Source organism: Hyperolius riggenbachi, chromosome 3 (assembly GCF_040937935.1).
Source record: "Hyperolius riggenbachi isolate aHypRig1 chromosome 3, aHypRig1.pri, whole genome shotgun sequence".
In the NCBI taxonomy this organism is placed as follows: Eukaryota; Metazoa; Chordata; class Amphibia; order Anura; family Hyperoliidae; genus Hyperolius; species Hyperolius riggenbachi.
The window spans coordinates 112,060,643-112,079,699 of NC_090648.1; the positions used below are offsets into that span (position 1 = coordinate 112,060,643).

The window sequence follows — 19,057 nt, forward strand, 5'->3', positions numbered from 1 at the left end:
CAGAACAGCTGAAGTTGAAGTGTAGTGTAGGAAGAAATACCAGTTTTGCCTGCATGCTCTGTGACATTGCATACTTACATAATTGCCGTAATGCTCCTTTTCTTGTGGAACCTGTTATTTCAGTTTTAAAGGAGATTTCCGCCGTGTGGAATATTTCTGCTGATGTGTGCACTTCTCTGAGCCCCCTGCCGCTTGGCCGACTGTGACGCTTTGTATTCCCTTAGCTTCTGTGCAGCCCCCATTTATACACTTGTGATACATCTCTGCCATCTAGTGTCATTTTATGTAAAAGTATCATTTGACAATGCTGAATACTCACTGTCCTTTGCAGGCGTTGGGATCGATGGGGGAAATGAGAAGAACTGGGAGAACAACGCCCAAAAAATCCAGCTGATCAAGAAGAAAGGCAAAGTCAAGGCATTAGATGAAGAAATAAACAGTATGTCACCTTAGTTCCTGTCCTTCTGTATAATTTGTCTGCCAGCTTGAGAATTAACTTGTTAAACGGACTGACAGCATAGTACATTGAATGTAAATGTAGGGTGGAAGAGAGGAGGAGTAATCATTAATCATTGCATGACTGCATCTATTATCCTGTTCAATTAAGGTCAGATCCTTGTTGTTTACAGGAAATCAGAAGTCTGGGGAATATGGAAGGCTCCATTACTGGCATCCATGTAAAAGGTGTTTACCTGGCTGTTGTGCTGATCCATGGCCTCTTATACACTATGAAACTCCCAATTCTCTAAAGAATTGCACACGGCACTAAGCCTTGGGCCACATTAAGCCGCCACCCACAACTGCACCGCAGCACTAAGCCACCGCCCACAACTGCGCCAACCACACTAAGCCACCTCCCACAAGTGTATCCGTGCATGCTTAAGCATGTATAAACACACCCGCAGCTACACGCGCACCACAACCACCGCACTAAGCCTCCATCCTCAACCGCGCCATCAGCAGGGCCCATGCATACTTACAACCTTCAGTTAGTATATAGGATACTGAACCACTCAGTATGCAGATCATCTGTTCTGACTTTGTTTCAGGCGCAGGACAAGTCTGAAGTCAGTAGATGAGAATAGCACTTTGGCATACTTCTTAGTCCAGGCTCCGTGTATTTTACTTTCTGCTGAAGCATTTTCTAAAAAGATGGAAGACTGAATACACAGTAGTCTATGTCAACATTTCTCAATGTCCAATGTAGCAGTAAATGGTTATTGCAAAAAAAAGGCAACATTTAAAATGCATACATATAAGATGTACATATCTCCCAGAGTAAAATGCACTATAAATTTATATTTTCCTATGTTGCCATCAATGACAGCAGGTAGTAAAAAGCTGGCAGACTAGTCCATCTTCTCATGAAAGATTCTCATCATTTCCTTTAGGCCCCATGAATCGCAATGGGCAATATTTTTGCGTCAAATTGCGATGTGCACCTCCAGTGCAGTGTGACGGGTTCCAACGCCGTAATGTACAGCATGCCCGGTAACGTGCGTTTACAGTTTGTCAAGCATGCTTTCATTGCACCTTATGCTTCACTGTATAGTCGCACCACACGCATTAAGCATGGTGGTACGTTTCAGCAGCTTTACGATCGAAACACTGTGTGACCGTTATTCTTTTAGAAATGCCCAGGTGTTCCCCAATGATCAGCAACAGCTGAAGCATAATTAAACTGTAATGAGAGAACATGGAGGCTGCCATATGTATTTCCTTGCAAACAGTACCAGTTACCTGGCTGTCCTGCTGATCCTCTGCCTTTAATGCTTTTAGCCATAGACCCTGGACAAGCATGCAGCAGATCATGTATTTCTGACATTATTGTCAGATCTGACAAGATTAGCTGCATGCTTGTTTTTGATGTTATTCAAACACTGCTTCAGCCAAGTAGATCAGCTGGGCTGCCTGTCAACTGGTATTGTTATAAGGAAATAAATATGGCAGCCTCCTTATTCTTGCTTCAATTGTCCTTAAGTGTCAGGTGTTGTAAGGAGACACTTGATGGTGATCAGTGCAATAAAGTACTGAAACACAATGCCAACACTGTTAAAATGGGACCTGCAGTTCTAGAAGACAGGCTTACAGCTACACAAGTGTGGTGAGAATGTCATCCTTGTGTCAAGTAAAATAATCTCAACGTGACACAAGTGGCCAATAGTTTGCTGAAGCTTCCATTTCTGTTGGGGTTTGGTTACTATTGTCACCACTGGGACCATTTTACCTATACTAGCAGCTCATTCACCTTGTGTTTTTTTTTTATTTGTCACAGTTCTCCAAATATTGTAGACTTGTGGTGACACTTATGTATGAGGGCAGATTGCAAGCGGTTCATGTGCTCGCTGTCCTGATGCGGCAAACGCCAATGGATTTTTACACATAAATTTAATAGCTCAATCTCCCCTTACCCCCTCTTCAGCATCTCTCTGTTTGAAATCTGAAGCTCCCTTCAGGAAGTTAAATACCTCACGGAAGCCAAGGTGGCCAGTTCTCTGGGGCCAAATGCAATTTTCTGTTTCCAGGGCAACCAAACACAAAGAAAATATTGTTGTTTTCCCCAGAAATGGAAAAAAATTGGCCATCAGTGATGAAATATCACAAGACCAATGCTGTTAACTGTTTGTATCTCCAGGAACTGTGCTAAAGTTCACCAAGTGACAAAGGGGTTAAACGAAGTCACAAGCCACATAGGCAGCCTACGTGGAAGGAGGTTAAATGGATGTGAAATACTGAGGATTCTTAATGATGTGTAACCTAACATGATGGGCTCCTTTTCCTGGGCCCGGAGCCTGGCCTAAACGTTTGTTTTCCAACAAAAATAGTTTCAGGAAAATGTCCTTTATTCACATGACCTTTTCCCCTCCCCCTCCTCCTCCTGCAGTTCAGACTGAGCCAGAGAATTTCCTACTGGAATGAAATATTTAGGTAACACTAAACCCACTGAGACTCCAAGGTGCTGGAACCATTCAGAATAACCTTTTGGCTTACTTGAAAAGTTTTTTAAGTTTCAATTGCTTTTTGATTTGACTTTGTTTTTATTCCTCCTTTTTACAAATCAGTGTTTTTGCTCTGCGTATTTAGGATGATGGGCCAGCTTTGTTCTGATTTATTTTCTTTTCATTTCCTTGTTTAATGTACAGAGCTCCTCCATGCTAGTAGCCCTTCAGAGCAGCCCGTTTCCTCTGGCTATATATCCAGTGTGCTGATTGCTGCCAGTTTAGCCTGTTTACATGTGATCCTCTAAAGAGGCCCAGGCAGGAGAGCTCCCGATTGGGTAGGAGTAATCGTACCCTCAGAGGAGACGCTGTGACTGAACATGTGAGGCACATTGGCTTCTCAGAAAGGGTCATGACGTTGCTTATTCCAGAACCTGACTATTCTTTAAAGTGGATCTGGAATCTTGCACAGGACTGAAGGAAACCTAGAGAAATGCACCCTGTATGTATTTAGAGAGTTTAGCCTGTCTGATTCCCCCTCATCTGTGACTAATCACAAATTTAATTTGATCTCTCAGCTGTCAGCTGGCTGCATTAGCAGAGCAGCTAATTTGTAAACATAGGATGTTAACCCTATGTCAGCTTCCGTGAAAGCAAGAAGTAGACCCACTGCAGATTTATTCAAGGATTTGTATCAGCTGTAACAAATAAATGTTTGTCTTGCTGTTACTCATCTTTTAGAACAGAGAGGAAGTTCCGAGTTCAGGTCCTCTTTAAAGGACACCTGAGAGAGAGGGATATGGAGGCTGCCATATTTATTTATTTTCAAACAATACCAGTTGCCTGGCAGTTCTGTTGATCTTTCATGCATCAGTACAGTCTGAATCACACCTGAAACAAGCGTGTAGTAAATACAGTCAAATATCAGTCACACACCTGATCTGCTGCATGCTTGTTCAGGGTCCATGGCTAAAAGTATTACAGGCAGAGGATCTGCAGGACAGCCAGGCAATTTGCATTGTTTAAAAGGAAATACATATGTCAGTCTCCATATCCCTCTCACTTCAGGTGTCCTTTAAGCATGCATACTTGTTGCTATGGAGAGCAGAGCAGACAAGATAAATAGTATGGTTGCTTTTTTTACTAATAGAATTTGGTGCAGATATGGGTGAATAGCTCTACAAGCTTCAAAAGGAACTGTAATGAAAAGAATGTAATGAATAAAATTTCTTTTTTTTTTCTACAATAGTCATTTTACATTGGTCAGTGTTTGCCCATTCTTCACCCTGATTTACATTCTGAAATGTATTACCGGTGGTGACATCTTTAGGGCCCTTTTCCACTAGCAATTGCATTTGGTAAACACTAGTGATTGCGCAAGTCCCGAGATTGCGACAGCGATTTTGCATATTCAATGCATTACATTGCAAAATCGCAGTTCAAAATCGATCCGAGGTGTGATCGCACGTTGGTAAAAATCGAATCGCGGTAGTGGAAAATACCTACCACGATTCCTGTTATTTTGCAAACCCTAGCGATTTGCGATTGAGCAGCGCAATCGCTGCTAGTGGAAAAGGGCTCTTAGTCCTGCCATGTGATTTCTGTGACATGTTTGTTTACTAATAGTTCTAAATTGAGTAGAAAATATAGCTGGTCTGCCAGAATGCTCAACGAGGAGAATTCTGTATCACTTAACAGCCTAGAAAGTGACGTTGCATATCTCCCAACTTTTTGAGATAAGAGGGACACTTTAAGACATGACCTGGCCAATCCTCTAACCACGCCCCTACCACACCCCTCGTTATGCATTCCACAAGGAATTCAGAAGAAAAAGATGTAGTTTTATCATTCAAACCACGCTGGTCCTTTCTATTAGCATTATTTTTTAACATTTGAAAATTTAAGAAATATTACAATTTAAATGATGTACCGTATATACTCGCATACAAGCCGAATTTTTGACCCCCAAAAAGGGGGTCAAAAGTTGGGGGGTCGGCTTGTATGCGAGTCTTCCCTGGTGGTATAGTGGTGGGTGGTGGGTGTTCCGCGCCCCGCTCCCCCCCCTCCCCGCTCCCCCCGCGGCCGCCGCTGCTATTACCTGCAGGCAGCGGCCGCTTCCTAATCCGCGTTCCTCTTCTTAAACTTTTCAGCGTGTATCACAGCAGTGCGCCCGGCGCTGCTGCTGTGACGATGCAGGGGCAGGAAAGAGCGGTTCCCTTGGTAACGGCGATACAGATCGCCGTTATAGGGAGCCGCGCTCTTTCCTGCACTCTGCATCGTCACAGCAGCAGCGCCGGGCGCGCTGCTGTGATACACGCTGAAAAGTTTAAGAAGAGGAACGCGGATTAGGAAGCGGCCGCTGCCTGCAGGTAATAGCAGCGGGGGGTGGGGGCGGGAGTACTACCTACCTATGCTGGGCACTATACTGGCTAAACTGGGCACTATACTGGCTAAACTGGGCACTATACTGGCTAAACTGGGCACTATACTGGCTAAACTGGGCACTATACTAGCTAAACTGGGCACTATATTGGCTAAACTGGGCACTATATTAGCTAAACTGGGGCACTATACTAGCTAAACTGGGGCACTATACTAGCTAAACTGGGGCACTATACTAGCTAAACTGGGGCACTATACTAGCTAAACTGGGCACTATACTGGCTAAACTGGGCACTATACTGGCTAAACTGGGCACTATACTGGCTAAACTGGGCACTATACTAGCTAAACTGGGCACTAAACTGGGCACTATACTGGCTAAACTGGGCACTATACTAACTAAACTGGGCACTATACTGGCTAAACTGGGCACTATACTGGCTAAACTGGGCACTTTACTAGCCATACTGGGGCACTATACTAGCTAAACTGGGCACTATACTAGCTAAACTGAGGCACTACCTACCCATACTGGGCGCTATACTGGGCACTATACTGGCTATACTGGGCACTTTACTAGCTATACTGGGCACTATACTAGCTATACTGGACACTACCTACCTATACTGGGCACTATACTAGCTATACTGGGACACACTGGGGGGCTGCACCAATCCAGCATTTCCTACCCCCGGCTTATATGGGGGTCAATCATTTTTCCCAGTTTTTTCAGGGAAAAGTTGGGGGGTCGGCTTATATGCGAGTATATACGGTAAATAAAGTTTAGAATCAATTAAACATGTTTTTCAGTAGAAAAATACATATGTGAACACAGATCTGTAGATGAGTCCTGAAAGAGGGACAAAGGAGGACAGAGGGATTCGGCTCCCAAAGAGGGAATGTCCCTACAAAAAGGGACTGGAAGGGCGAGGCTACAAACCAATATACAAGTATTGGAAGGGATTCTAATGGTGAAACCAGGATTATTAACCTAAAAGTGGGTATCCTGAATAATTTACTGCATTGTACTATATGCCACTACAGGGCCTCTTTCAGATCACTATCCAGTGTGACTATAAATGGTTGGCTAAGGGAATTTTCATTTAAAGTCTGTTTGTAATTGTTACAGAACTTCTATGAACAGGCAAAAGCAATCTTGCTTGTCGATGGTAACATGACAGCATTTGGGATATGGTCACGTTTCAGCAGTGTGGAGGTTTTGACTCCATCATCACTTTGTTAGAAAGATACCCCCTATACCGCTGAAGGCATCCACATACATTGCAGGCAAATAGAAGACATGCTTTGTATTGTAGCTGGAGTGCTAACCTGCACATCACCCCTCTTCCTGTCTTGCATTCTATCTCCCTCCCCAGGGAGATGAAAATGGCAACAGATCTTTTCACTCCACTAAATTGGAACCATTTCTAGGTAACTTGCACAATGGCTGTCCGGAGAGTAACATATGAAGCAATATTTTAGTCCGTTCTCTGTATGGTGTTTTCAATAGGGGATCTAAGTGGGCCTCTTTGGTGTTGCAACCAGGTTACACTGATGAAGGCTCACAAAACCTCAATGAAATATAGTATAGCTAATATCAAAAATGAGGATTGATTCAAGAACAGATGTTTACATTTAAGCATTATATAATGCTTGCAGTGTGGCATTGTATTTTCGGTACATGCTTAGCCATTTTAGGCTGAAGGCGGAGGTCTTCATTGAGATCACACATGGGCAGTGCATAGGAGAAAATCAGATTGGGAAAAATGCAACTTTTATACAGTTTATTGATTTACATATTAGGTGTAGAAAGCCTGTTTTCTGCCCATATCCTTCCTTTGCTGCTAAGAGATTAATACTCTGTTCTGTCCCTTTCCCCCAGCTCAATTTTCAATAAAGCATTTAAACCTTACCACACCACTCCCACTGTCTTAAACTGGACCTGAACTCAGAACATCCTCAACCATTACAGTGGCTGGATTGTGTAATGGTTAAGGGCTCTGCCTCTGATGTAGGAGTCCTGGGTTCAAATCCTGGCTCTTCCGACTCGGTAAGCCAGCACCTATTCAGTAAGGAGTTCATTGGGCAAGTCTCCCTAACACTGCTACTGCCTACTGAGTGCGCTCTAGTGGCTGCCTCGCAAGCGCTTTGAGTCCGACAGGAGAAAGGCGCTATACAAAAAAAGGAATTATTATTAATTATTATCCTCTGCGCTTTAAAAGATAAGCAACATCATAATAACAATTAAAGGAAAACGTTTCCTTTTAAGCGCTTTATAGAGCTCCTCAGAGATGCTGCAGTGTAGTTACTTCTTGGTTTGCTAGGAATACAGGAAGGGTTAACCTCCAGTGTTTACATATTAGCTCACAACTGGGCAGAGCCGGCAGACAGCTGGGAGATCGAATTATACTAGCTCTTTACTTGCTGATGAGGGAGAATTAGACAGGCTGTGGACACGGGGTCAATTTCTCTGTGTTTTCCAACTCTACTGTACAAGAGTTCAGATCCGCTTTAAATAAAAAAAGTTTCTTACCACAATCTGTGTGGATGATAAGAGGAACATATGGCTTGTGTAAATACACAGAGGTTGTGGAAAGACTTTGATACTAGGGAAAAACTGGACTGGAAATTAAGACTTAGCTAAGCTGCAGTGCTGGCCACAGAGAATCTCAGTAGCAGAAGAAACAGCTGGGCAGGTCAGATGATAGCTCTGTGCTGAGGAGCGAGAGCTGTTCAATACCTGGTGAGCAATGACCAATCTCCTGCCAGCTGCCTTTTTTATGAAGGGAACCCTAAGTTCTGTGACTGACTTGTCCAGAGGGAACTTTTTAAAAACAGCCATATAAAAATGGTGATGAAAGATTTGTTAGAGTGAACTAAGTACTGCTTTCTTCTGATATGTCTTTCCTTACAATGTCTTACAGAGCAGGAGAGCCTGGACTTGGATATTGATTTTGAAGTGCACCTTGGAATAGCTCACACTCGATGGGCTACTCACGGAGAGCCTAGCCCGACTAACAGTCACCCTCAGCGCTCAGACAAAAATAATGGTATATTGTCGGTCTTTTTTCACCTTTAAAGGACCACTATTGCGTGAAAATTGTAATATTTAAAATACATGTAAACTCATACAAATAAGTACTTTTGTTTCTTCCAGATTAAAATGAACCATACATTACTTTTCTCTTACATTGCTATCGTGGTAGTTAGTAGAAATCTAATGAAACTGAGAAGTTTTTGACTACAACAACAACAACAAATAACATTTGTAAAGCGCTTTTCTCCCTTGGGACTCAAAGCGCATAAGCATGGCTCCGACCATCGTGGTACAGAGGAAGAATTTTATAAATCTGGAAATGCCAGGCTAAACAGGTGGCTTTTCAGTCTGGATTTGAATAGCTCCAGGGATGGTGCTGTCTTTACTGGATGTGGTAGGGAGTTCCAAAGAGTAGGGGCAGCATGACAGAAGGCTCTATCTCCAGATTTTTTGAGGTGCACTCTGGGAGTGACCAAGTTTATAGAACTTGCTGATCTGAGGTTGTGAGAGGTGTGGTGCAGCTTCAGCAAGTCCTTCATGTATCCAGGGCCGAGATTGTGCAGGGATTTGAATGTCAGCAGTCCAATCTTGAAGAGTATTCTCCATTCTACTGGTAGCCAGTGCAGTGAGCGAAGGATCGGTGTAATGTGACAGTGGCGAGGCTGGTTTGTTAGCAATCTGGCAGCAGCATTCTGCACTAATTGCAGGCGACGCAGGTCCTTTTTGGGGAGGCCAGCATAAAGGGCATTGCAGTAGTCCAGCCGTGATGTGATGAAGGCGTGGACTAGGGTTTGAAGATCCTCTGGGGGAATCAGATGTTTAATCTTTGCAATGTTCTTCAGATGAAAGAAGGAAGATTTAACTACAGATGAAATTTGGTTTCTGAAACTCAATTCCCCATCGATTAGTACGCCAAGGCTGCGCACAAGGTTGGAGCTGTTTATGTCTGAATTCCCAATCCTGATTGGTGTTGCTTTAGGATAGAGCTGTTTTGATGGCGAGCACTGGCTTTGGACAAACAGGACCTCAGTTTTGTCAGCATTCAGTTTCAACCAGTTATCATTCATCCATGCCTGAAGCTCAGCTAAGCAAGAGACTAGTCCATCTCTTCATGGAGGATTCTCAGTATTTTATTTATTATTTACAAAAGCACTCACTGGAAATGATCTATCCAAAATGCAGTCCTCCCCTTACCTGTTTGTACTCAATTCTGGCAGTTGGACTGGGCAAGTGTTTTTTTTTAAAGTTGTTTTGAAAAAAAAAAAAAAAAAAAACCTGAGAATCCCCCATGAAGAGATGGGCTAGTCCAAAACCTGTCAGTTCTGTTGGATTTCTACTACCTATTAAGTGACAGCAGTACAGGAGAAAAGTAATTTATAGCACGTTTTCCTCGGGGTAAATGTAGTTTTCATTTATGTGTTTTCATGTATTTTACAATTTTTTGAGATAGTGGTCCTTTAATTCTTGCACTGTTATTTACCCCCTTTTTGTCATTCTATTTGTATTATTTACGCTTTAAATGGCTATAGTTTATGGTACGCAATAGGGTAATTCTGCTGAGATTTATTGTTTCCAGACGTCAAAACTCCCCCCCCCTCCCTCTCCTGTGGAATGCCTCCCTGTAGGGGTTACAGATGTGTAGAGGGTACATCGTATCTTATATGAACTTTTATCTCTGGATACAAAATCGCTAGAATGTTGTTTTTTTTTTTTTTTTTACTTTTAAACTGCATAATACAGAAGATTCTGAGCTTTTAATGCATAAAACAAAACCTGCAGCAGAGTAAAGCTATGTACTGAGGCGTACATGTGATGTACTTTGTCTCTTTGTGTTTGGTACGTGTACGTAGAAGACATGTGGCCCCCAGATTTTCCCACTTCTGAATCATTCATGACTGACTGCTTTTCTAACAGCAGGAAATAATGTCACATTTATCCCCCATTTAGAGTTCATCGTTATTCACAACGGCATCATAACCAACTATAAAGACTTGAAGAAGTTTCTGGTGAGTGACCTCTCCTGTGTAACGCAGCATATAACGTGGAACTGATCTGTGTGAGATAGCTTTCATGTGTGGATGTTATTCTTGTACCACATATAGGAAAAGAGGCGGGAAAAGAGTCCTGGGGGTTATTTTTCTACTCCTTTATTTTCTGTATGTTTGTACTAATGGATTTCAGGGATTGAAGTAAAAATAAAAAAAACAGTAGACTCAGAGTTTACTATATGGTTTTTGTACACAGCAGAGCAAGGCAGGGTTACTAGGGATAAACTGCATCCAAATGACTACCAGCATGAGTGTGCAGAGCCTACTTATAGGCAACATGCACACCCTGCTTTCAAATCAGATGCACCAAATTACCATTGTTGGAGGATGTTGGTTTCCATAATAGTTTGCATGTAAATTACCAAGTACTTGACCCTCCCACCACGATGAGGTAATTCCTTGCGGGAGGGGCCCTTTCTCTAACTATATGCCTACCCTGGGTGCGACTAAAAGCGAAAGCTTAAACTTGCAAAAAAAGGTAGATCGGCATATCACCACCTCTGGGCATATCACCGCCTCTGCCTCTGATTGGGTACCAACGGAGATGCACTGAGACCCCTCTCCCCGAGACAACAAACACACCTGCGTTGATCTACCTTTTTATGAGAGTTTGCTATATGCACTATGTGACGCCTGTTTCTTCTTCTATTTTATTTATGTAGAGCTGACCTATTACACAATACTCAACAATAAATAGAGGGAGATATTGGCAAACCTTGTCTACATAACTAGATGCAAAAATGTAGGCTGATTCCTTTTAATAAAGGCAGTCATTAGATGACATTGGAGAGGCACCGGAGGGGTGTGGCCAAATTCCAAGCAACTCGTTTAACTAACCCTTCTCATATTCATTAATTCACAAAGAACCGCCAATAGCTGCATAACCAGTACAAGCTGCCCAATCAAGTTGCCATCTTACGCCTATAAATGCAGCTGATATCCAACCTTATGCTGCAAACACACACTATGCAATTTCCCGTCCGATCGGCAGGAATTGGGCTACTATTTCCGACATGTTCGTATGCTGTTTTCACTGCAGCCAATGGAATTTTCATGCGATGTGTAAATTTTATGCTGCAAGGTATACTTTTTTTTCCACATATGCAAAAACACAAAAGCAATGTCTAGAATTTTACAGGGATTCTCCATTGACTTTCTTAATGAAATTCGTGGCGAACGCGTTTGTGCACATTTTGCAATTCACATGTGAATTTTTAATAGGTGGGAATCCTGCCTAAGGGTGAGCGAGAACCTTTTTTTTTTTTTTTTTTTTTTTTTTTTTTTTTTTTTTTTGTGAGCTGTAAAACTGTATCCATTTATGTCTGAGAAGGGAGTCACCACAGAGAGGCGTAACTTGCCTGAATGTCATCCCCTTGCCGCTGCACTCCACACTGCACTCCATCCTACCAACACTTCCTATTCCACAGTGGCAAGAGGACGTTAACCAGGTCTAATAACTCTGCGGCGGGACCCCTTCACGGCATGGGTGGGTACAGATTTGCGTCGTGCATTTGATCATCCCTAGTACTGAAGTTGATACCAGGATGCATAAACAACAAACAAACACAGACACAGAACATTTATATTGCGCTTTTCTCCTGGCGGACTCAAAGCGCCAGAGCTGCAGCCACTAGGACGCGCTCTATAGGCAGTAGCAGTGTTAGGGAGTCTTGCCCAAAGTCTCCTACTGAATAGGTGCTGGCTTACTGAACAGGCAGAGACGAGATTCTAACCCAGGTCTCCTGTGTCAGAGGCAGAGCCCTTAACCAGTACACCATCCAGCCACAAACAGAGGGTCTATTGTTAAAGGATGAGCCAGTATCAAAATATATTTGTACTTTTTGAAAAAAACAATGTTCTTTACAGTAGATCAAATTACTACAATAATCCACAAAAGGACAAGCGCCATCTAATACAACAAATGAAATATGCAGCTGACCACACTGAATGGAGAACTGAGGAATGCACAGAACGGCCTGATAAGGCAACAAAACAAAGGAACATTAAAGAAGGCCATAATGCTGCACCAAACCAAACTGTATAGTCAAAATTAATCCATTTTATTATGCCATGAACCTTAAAAACATAAATCCATTGCTGTGGGGCAATAAATCTGGATTAAAAGTGTAATACTATAATAATTAATGACAGAGCAACACCACACTGAATGTATTGTTCATGTTAACCATTTGTAGCCCGAGGTTAGGTAGTAAAATGTTGAGTGCATCTACAGAGGTAAGACGCTATGAAGAGACCAGTATAGTACTAAGTATCCCGTGCACAGAGGTAGATAATCATTCCATTCATAAAGTGCCATTCGGTGATGAGGAATAGTGCATGAACAAAAGAGAGAAAATGCTGTGTATCAGTGAGCCCACTGCTACCTTCACGTTTTGCCAAAGACTGGCTTCCTCAGAGGTACTTAAGGCAAATGGCTAACATGTATAATTAAGTGTCATGTTGCTACGCTATTGATTATTATGGTATTATACTTGTAAGTTGGATTTATTGCCCAACTGCAATGCTTTTGTGTTGATAATTTGTTTGTATGGTTCATGACGTATTAAAATTGATTTTTAACTAGATGCTTTTTGGCTTGGTGTGGTATTACAGCCTTCTTTTTTTGCTCCTTTGTTTTTAATACAGTAGATCACATGACCAAAGTAATTGCTAGAAATTGACTTGCTTGCTGAGTACCAGGATCGGCCGATGTTCTTATGAATGAGAGATCACATGACCTGCAATTTTGAAATATAATTCTTTACAGGGCCAACTTTACCCTCAGCATCTCTTTACCCTTAGCATCTCCTGTATATTTCGGCTACCTCTAGTAATGTTGTAGCAATGACTTCATAAAGCAGAGGGTCATGCTCAGGACACACAAGACTTAATCCTCATTTAGTAGCAGTAGGGTATTGTACCGTGTTAGCCATCAGTAAAAGCAAGACGTTTTAAATCAGGATGATACCATTTATTGGCTAACTAAAAATGAATAAAAATAAGCAAGCTTTCGGCCTTGCAGCCTTCGTCTGGCTTATATCCTGTTAGGATATAAGCCCGACGAAGGCTGCAAGGCCGAAAGCTTGCTTATTTTTATTCATTTTTAGTTAGACAATAAATGGTATCATCCTGATTTAAAACTTCTTGTTGTTCCTCATTTAAGGACAATAATTGGAGCCATGCAAATCCTTTGGTTTTGGTTTCCTATTATCATCATACGAGATGCTGCTTGTTACAGAAAACCACCATGGTATATGACCAGTGGAAAAAGAATTGTCTTTAAGCAAGATACACAATTGCTCTTTGTCCTTGTGCGACAGTGAGATACAGTTATGTTTTTCCATGCTTTTGTTATTTGCAGGAAAGCAAAGGCTATGAATTTGAGTCCGAAACTGACACGGAAACCATTGCCAAACTTGTAAAATACATGTACGACAACCGGGAGAACGATGACATCAGCTTCGCCACCCTTGTAGAGCGGGTCATCCAGCAGCTGGTAAGGAGATCAGAGATTGCTTCAGTGAACAGTAGAGCGGAGTAGATACGCTGAATGCTCATCGCCTGAAACAATTGTTTGCGATTCTTTTGGATGAAAATCTTCTTGAGTAAATCTGTCCCCAGAAATGTCGATCTCCTTAAGTGATCTGTCTAGTTACATACTACTTAACCACGTCTGGACCAGACAGTTCTGCTTCCTTATAGAAACAAAAGATGAATAATTGTGCTCCCATTAGATCACTCATCGGGCCACCATAAAATGGAGGAGGTGGGTCATCGGCCCTTCGAAATGAATGCTATAAAAAAGAGAGAACAGATCTCCTCAAACGGTATTGGGGGTCAGTAAGCCTCATACAATCCACAGCAAATAGTATCAAAAGTAATGTGCAGCTGAGCGAACGGATGCAGCAATAGATGGATAGCAGCACCCAAACAGTGTAGATTTCAGCAATATCCGGAAAACGGTTAAAGAGCACACGAGGTGGTTCTTGGGGGGGGGGGGGGGGGTGCAGATGGGACACAGAGGCATGTTCTCTGCCTCATGACATGCCTCTGTGCTCCCACACCGACAGTTGTTGCTATCTCAAGGGTAAACCTTGAGAAGAAGGATTCCCTGTTCAAAACGCCGGCCAGGGGCATTGCTACAGGGTCTCCAGAGCTGCCATTGGGCAGCTCTTTTTGCCTAGCCACGCCTCCCGCCGCTCCCCCACCTCCCTGCGTGCTGGTGAGAGAATTAATCTCTCATTCCAGCATCATGACCTAGAGTTAACGATGGTGAAAGTGGCCATTGCTCCCCACAGGAGCGCCGGTTTTTGCAGCTACCGGATTGCTCAGCATCACCCCCCTGAAACACCCTTCCCCCCCCCCCCCTCCCCTGCGGATCAGGTAGCTACTTTTTTTTTTTTTTTTTTTTTTTTATGAGCCCACTTCTTTATAGAGGAACTTTAACCCAGGATTGAACTTCGTCCCCCTTTAACTTTTCTCAAATAGATCATCAGGGGGACTGTGTGGATGACACTGTGGTATGCTGATATTGCCGTGTCCCTGACAGCTTACTGTTTGTGAACTTCGTTGCATTGTGGGAAATAACGGCTGTTTCCAACCGCCAAGCAACCTGCATCTCCCTCTGTGCATACAACTCTCAGTAACGAACATTCCGCAGAGATCACTTGGCAGAACTAAAGATGTCGTCACCTGTGATAAATTTCAGAATGCTAATCTCTGGAGAGGAAAGATATTACAACGGCAAACACTGAGTACATAATGAATAAATTATAAAATTGCCTTTTTTTTCAATATTAAAGTATGTTATTTTCACTTCAGTTTCTCTTAAAAGCTAAATTCTCTGGGAAATGATAATTGCCTCCAGGAAAATGAAATGTCTAAACCTGCTCTGTTAACTTGTCTGTGCATTTTGCATATGGGAATTCTGGAAGGCTTCAGATTTTGTGAAGTTTCTCGCATGTATGGCCTTTGCTTAGTTATTTCACTCAATCTTGATTCTGGTTTGTCTCACAGGAGGGTGCCTTTGCCCTGGTATTTAAATCCATTCACTACCCAGGACAAGCTGTGGGGACAAGGTAATGTTACCGTATTGCTCTTCCTATACATCGGCAATAGCAAGTTTCCCAGCTGTGTAACCTCTGACTTGTGTGTGTTTGTCTTGCAGGAGAGGCAGCCCCCTTCTAATGGGTGTACGAAGTGAGCACAAGCTCTCCACTGACCACATCCCCATCCTTTACCGCTCAGGTAAGTACCAGGAAATAACCCTTTGCCTGGAATCGCCTGTAGAGATGCCCTTACACCATTAGATGAGTTTAATAATTTAGAAGACTATTCAGTAAAAACATTGGCTTATTCTAAATTCTGTTTAAAACCATGGCCTATCCCAATCAAGTTTGGCTGAGAAATACACATTAACCTGAATGGAAAAGGCCATTCTCACCTCACTTGAGTATAGGAGGGATCAGGGGGAAACACTTCGTGATTGACTGCAGCATAGCTATGCACTGCATTGAGTGGGGCAATCCAGTAGAGCGTTAGTTCGCAAACTTTTTTTTGAGTGAGGGCGCCCTTGATGGCTTTAAATTTTGTGCAGAAGATGCCGCAGAGCTATCTAGTGGGGTGATTTTAAAAAGTGTACCACTTTCAGAGCCTAAAATCCAGAAACAATCATAATGCCAGTGAGGTTCTTCCAGAATGTCCAATCTTCTATTCAGAAAAGGCATGTATTTTGGCATCCGTATATCGGAAGCAGATTGGACATGCTGGACATTATCAGGCGATGGCAAATTTCCTGTCAGCCTAATGGGAAAACTGCATGGCGTGTAACAGGCATATAATTAGTAATTGAGTGTAAGTAAGGGTTGAATTCTTGTAGGTGAAAACTGACACTGCTGAAAGTATAGCTTAGTCTGTGACCTGCAAGTCTGCATTCTCAGCATGTCACCAGGTCTAGGGAGTGGCACTAATGGTACAATTTGCTGAACGATCTGTTACAAACCATTCTTCATATGATCGACAGTAAATGACTGTTTTGGGCTGTGTATGGAAATCATAATATTAATACTAATAATGCTGTCATGTTAATAATACGTAATGATGCCTGTTGTACATTGTTGTTTTGCGATGTGTGTATTGTGTATATTGATGTAGCATTTGTCTGTAAGCTGCATCTCTGTGATGGTTGTCTTATACTGCAATGTACTGCCCGGGGTTCATCGTGCTTTTCTCGTGTGATAAGCTGGCAGTACATACCAAGGTGATCCTAACCTCTGTATGTGACTATATGCATTTCAGACATCTGTAATGCATAGATTGCTATTCCTCCGATGTGTTATCTGATTAGTGCTGTCGCACTTTCTCATTGTCCTTTTCAGTGTCACAAAGCACGGATTATCCTCTAGAGGGAATGTGCACTATACAGAAAGAAGGTGCCTCGTCCAGCCTTATACTATAATACTGGTCCTAATAAACAATAAACAATCCATTCATGCTCCTGGTACTGTTTCCCATTCAGCTCAATGAACCTGCTATACAATCCATTTACATACAATCCAACAATGACACCACCCTAGATTAGGAAGCATCCCATCCACACTGAAGGCAAGATATTCCAGTGCAATCTAACTTCTTCCCACTAGATGGCAGCATAACAGTATAACCTAGTCATCTAAGCTTTATATCCATACCAAAAACAAACAAAAAAACACCAAACCTCCACAAACGCTTGCAAAGAAGTCTTGCACAGTTGGTCATTAAAGTTATTACCTAAACAACTTTTGTTTTTAATGTCTTCAAAAACCTACACAGAAAGTTTTTTGTTTTTTTTTTAGTTGTTATTTTTTTTTTTATTTATTTTTTTTTTTTTTAAAGAATTCTGAATTTATCTCCTTATTGATCCTGTAGTTTCAGACTTCAGCACTAAGAATAACCTGTAATTGCCATATTTACAGGTAATCATTTATAGGAATGCACCAGATTGCTTATATTTTTAAATCCAAAATTCCTTTAACTGACAAACTAGTCGCTTAAAGGGAACCTGGGGTGAGCGTGATATGGGGGCTCCCATATGTCTTTCCTTTAAAACAGTGCAAGTTGCCTGGCTTTCCCCCGATGTTGTATCTCCAATACTTTTAGTCCTAGTCACTGAACAAGCATGCATATCGGGTGTCCTGACTCAATTCTGACTAGATTAGCCGCATGCTTGTTTCAGTGTTGTGATTCAGACACTACTAATGGCAGAAGATCAACAGGAATGCCAGGCAGCCTCCAGCATATCACTCTCGTCAGGCTCACTTTAAATTCTCTTAAAGTTTACCCATCACTAGCTTTGTTCGGGATGGGGTGCTTTTGAGCTCAAAACTCCCTGTAGTCTCATTATCTATTGCAGAGCAAATGTCTTGTGCCGATGCTCTGGTACAAAACAGAGGTCATGAAAGTGACTTAAACTGAAACAGCTAGGTGAAGAGCTGTTCTCTGTCAGTATCCTCTCCAACAACCAATCAGATTTCATTGTTCACCCTTGCAGTGCTGCATTAAAAATAACAGCTGCTTCTGACTGATTTCCGTAGTCAAACCCTCCCATACATGGTCACATATGTAACACTGACACTATAACAGGTTTGCTGTGCTGTGAATGGAAACCGTGCCAGAATAGCCTTTCTCTTCTGACCATTCTGGATCATATTATATCATTTTCCTTGTTTTCTTTATTGCTTCAATTTCGGGCCACTGTATCTCTTGCAACCGAAGTGAATATGCATTCACTGGGATCTGATCTTTAGAATGCTGCAAACAAGCTTTATTTTCCCTGTTCTTTTCTTATGTTGTGGTACAGGAGGGGCAAGGAGGGTCAAAGCTCTTGGTATCTAGTTGTCTCTATATAAACTGAACTAATTCATAAGAAAGCTAAAACTATCTAAATTTGTAAAATGAAGGGGGGGGGGGGGGGTGTAATAGTATTTCTTTCAATTTCCTAATCTGGATCCCTCAGTCTGTAAAAATAAAATATCATAACCGTTTGAGGTGTTTGGTTCAGAGGCAGGACCTTTTTACTTGTAACCGCCTTAGGCGTTTTGTCACCTGAATGCATTGTTTTATACATTTTATAGCACAGTGATAATGCGCAGGTTTAATCAGTTTAGCTCATACTTTGAAATGGAATGGTGACTCCAATTCATTGCAAGTATTTCAAATTAGAGTCTAAGAAAACTGGTTTCTTGGTCCACACTGCTTCAGAACTTGAAAAAATATACAGTAAATATATCCTATTAATTAGACCTTGACTTGCAAATGTGTGCTTACTGGGAGAGGCACAGGAACAAGCTTGGTTGAAAACAGGTTAGGCAGAAAGCAGAGTGCAGTACAGGCAGGTTAGATGTTGTACAGTGTAGACGTGTGAGGAGTTAAGCACTAGGATGTATAGAGCAGTTAAAGCAGACGAGGGGTTAGCCCACCATAGAAGTGAGGAGTTATGTGCAGGGTTTACAGTGTAGACAGGTGAGGGGTTATGTGCAGGGTTTACAGTGTAGACAGGTGAGGGGTTATGTGCAGGGTGTACAGTGTAGACAGGTGAGGGGTTATGTGCAGGGTGTACAGTGTAGACAGGTGAGGGGTTATGTGCAGGGTGTACAGTGTAGACAGGTGAGGGG

At 42.2% G+C, this 19,057-nt stretch overlaps 1 protein-coding gene across 2 annotated transcripts in view; it reads left to right on the forward strand.

Moving 5' to 3' along the window:
• The window catches only part of GFPT1 (glutamine--fructose-6-phosphate transaminase 1), a 74,475-nt gene that overhangs the window by 28,009 nt on the left and 27,409 nt on the right, over positions 1-19,057 (forward strand). The window contains exons 3-9 of one of the 2 annotated variants that reach the window (XM_068274805.1): positions 332-439; positions 8,246-8,371; positions 10,306-10,364; positions 13,768-13,902; positions 15,423-15,484; positions 15,574-15,653; positions 16,784-16,837. In XM_068274805.1, the coding sequence (XP_068130906.1) occupies positions 332-439; positions 8,246-8,371; positions 10,306-10,364; positions 13,768-13,902; positions 15,423-15,484; positions 15,574-15,653; positions 16,784-16,837 (624 nt within the window). The remainder of the gene's footprint in view (positions 1-331; positions 440-8,245; positions 8,372-10,305; positions 10,365-13,767; positions 13,903-15,422; positions 15,485-15,573; positions 15,654-16,783; positions 16,838-19,057) is intronic. The other variant, XM_068274806.1, reaches the window with a different exon arrangement.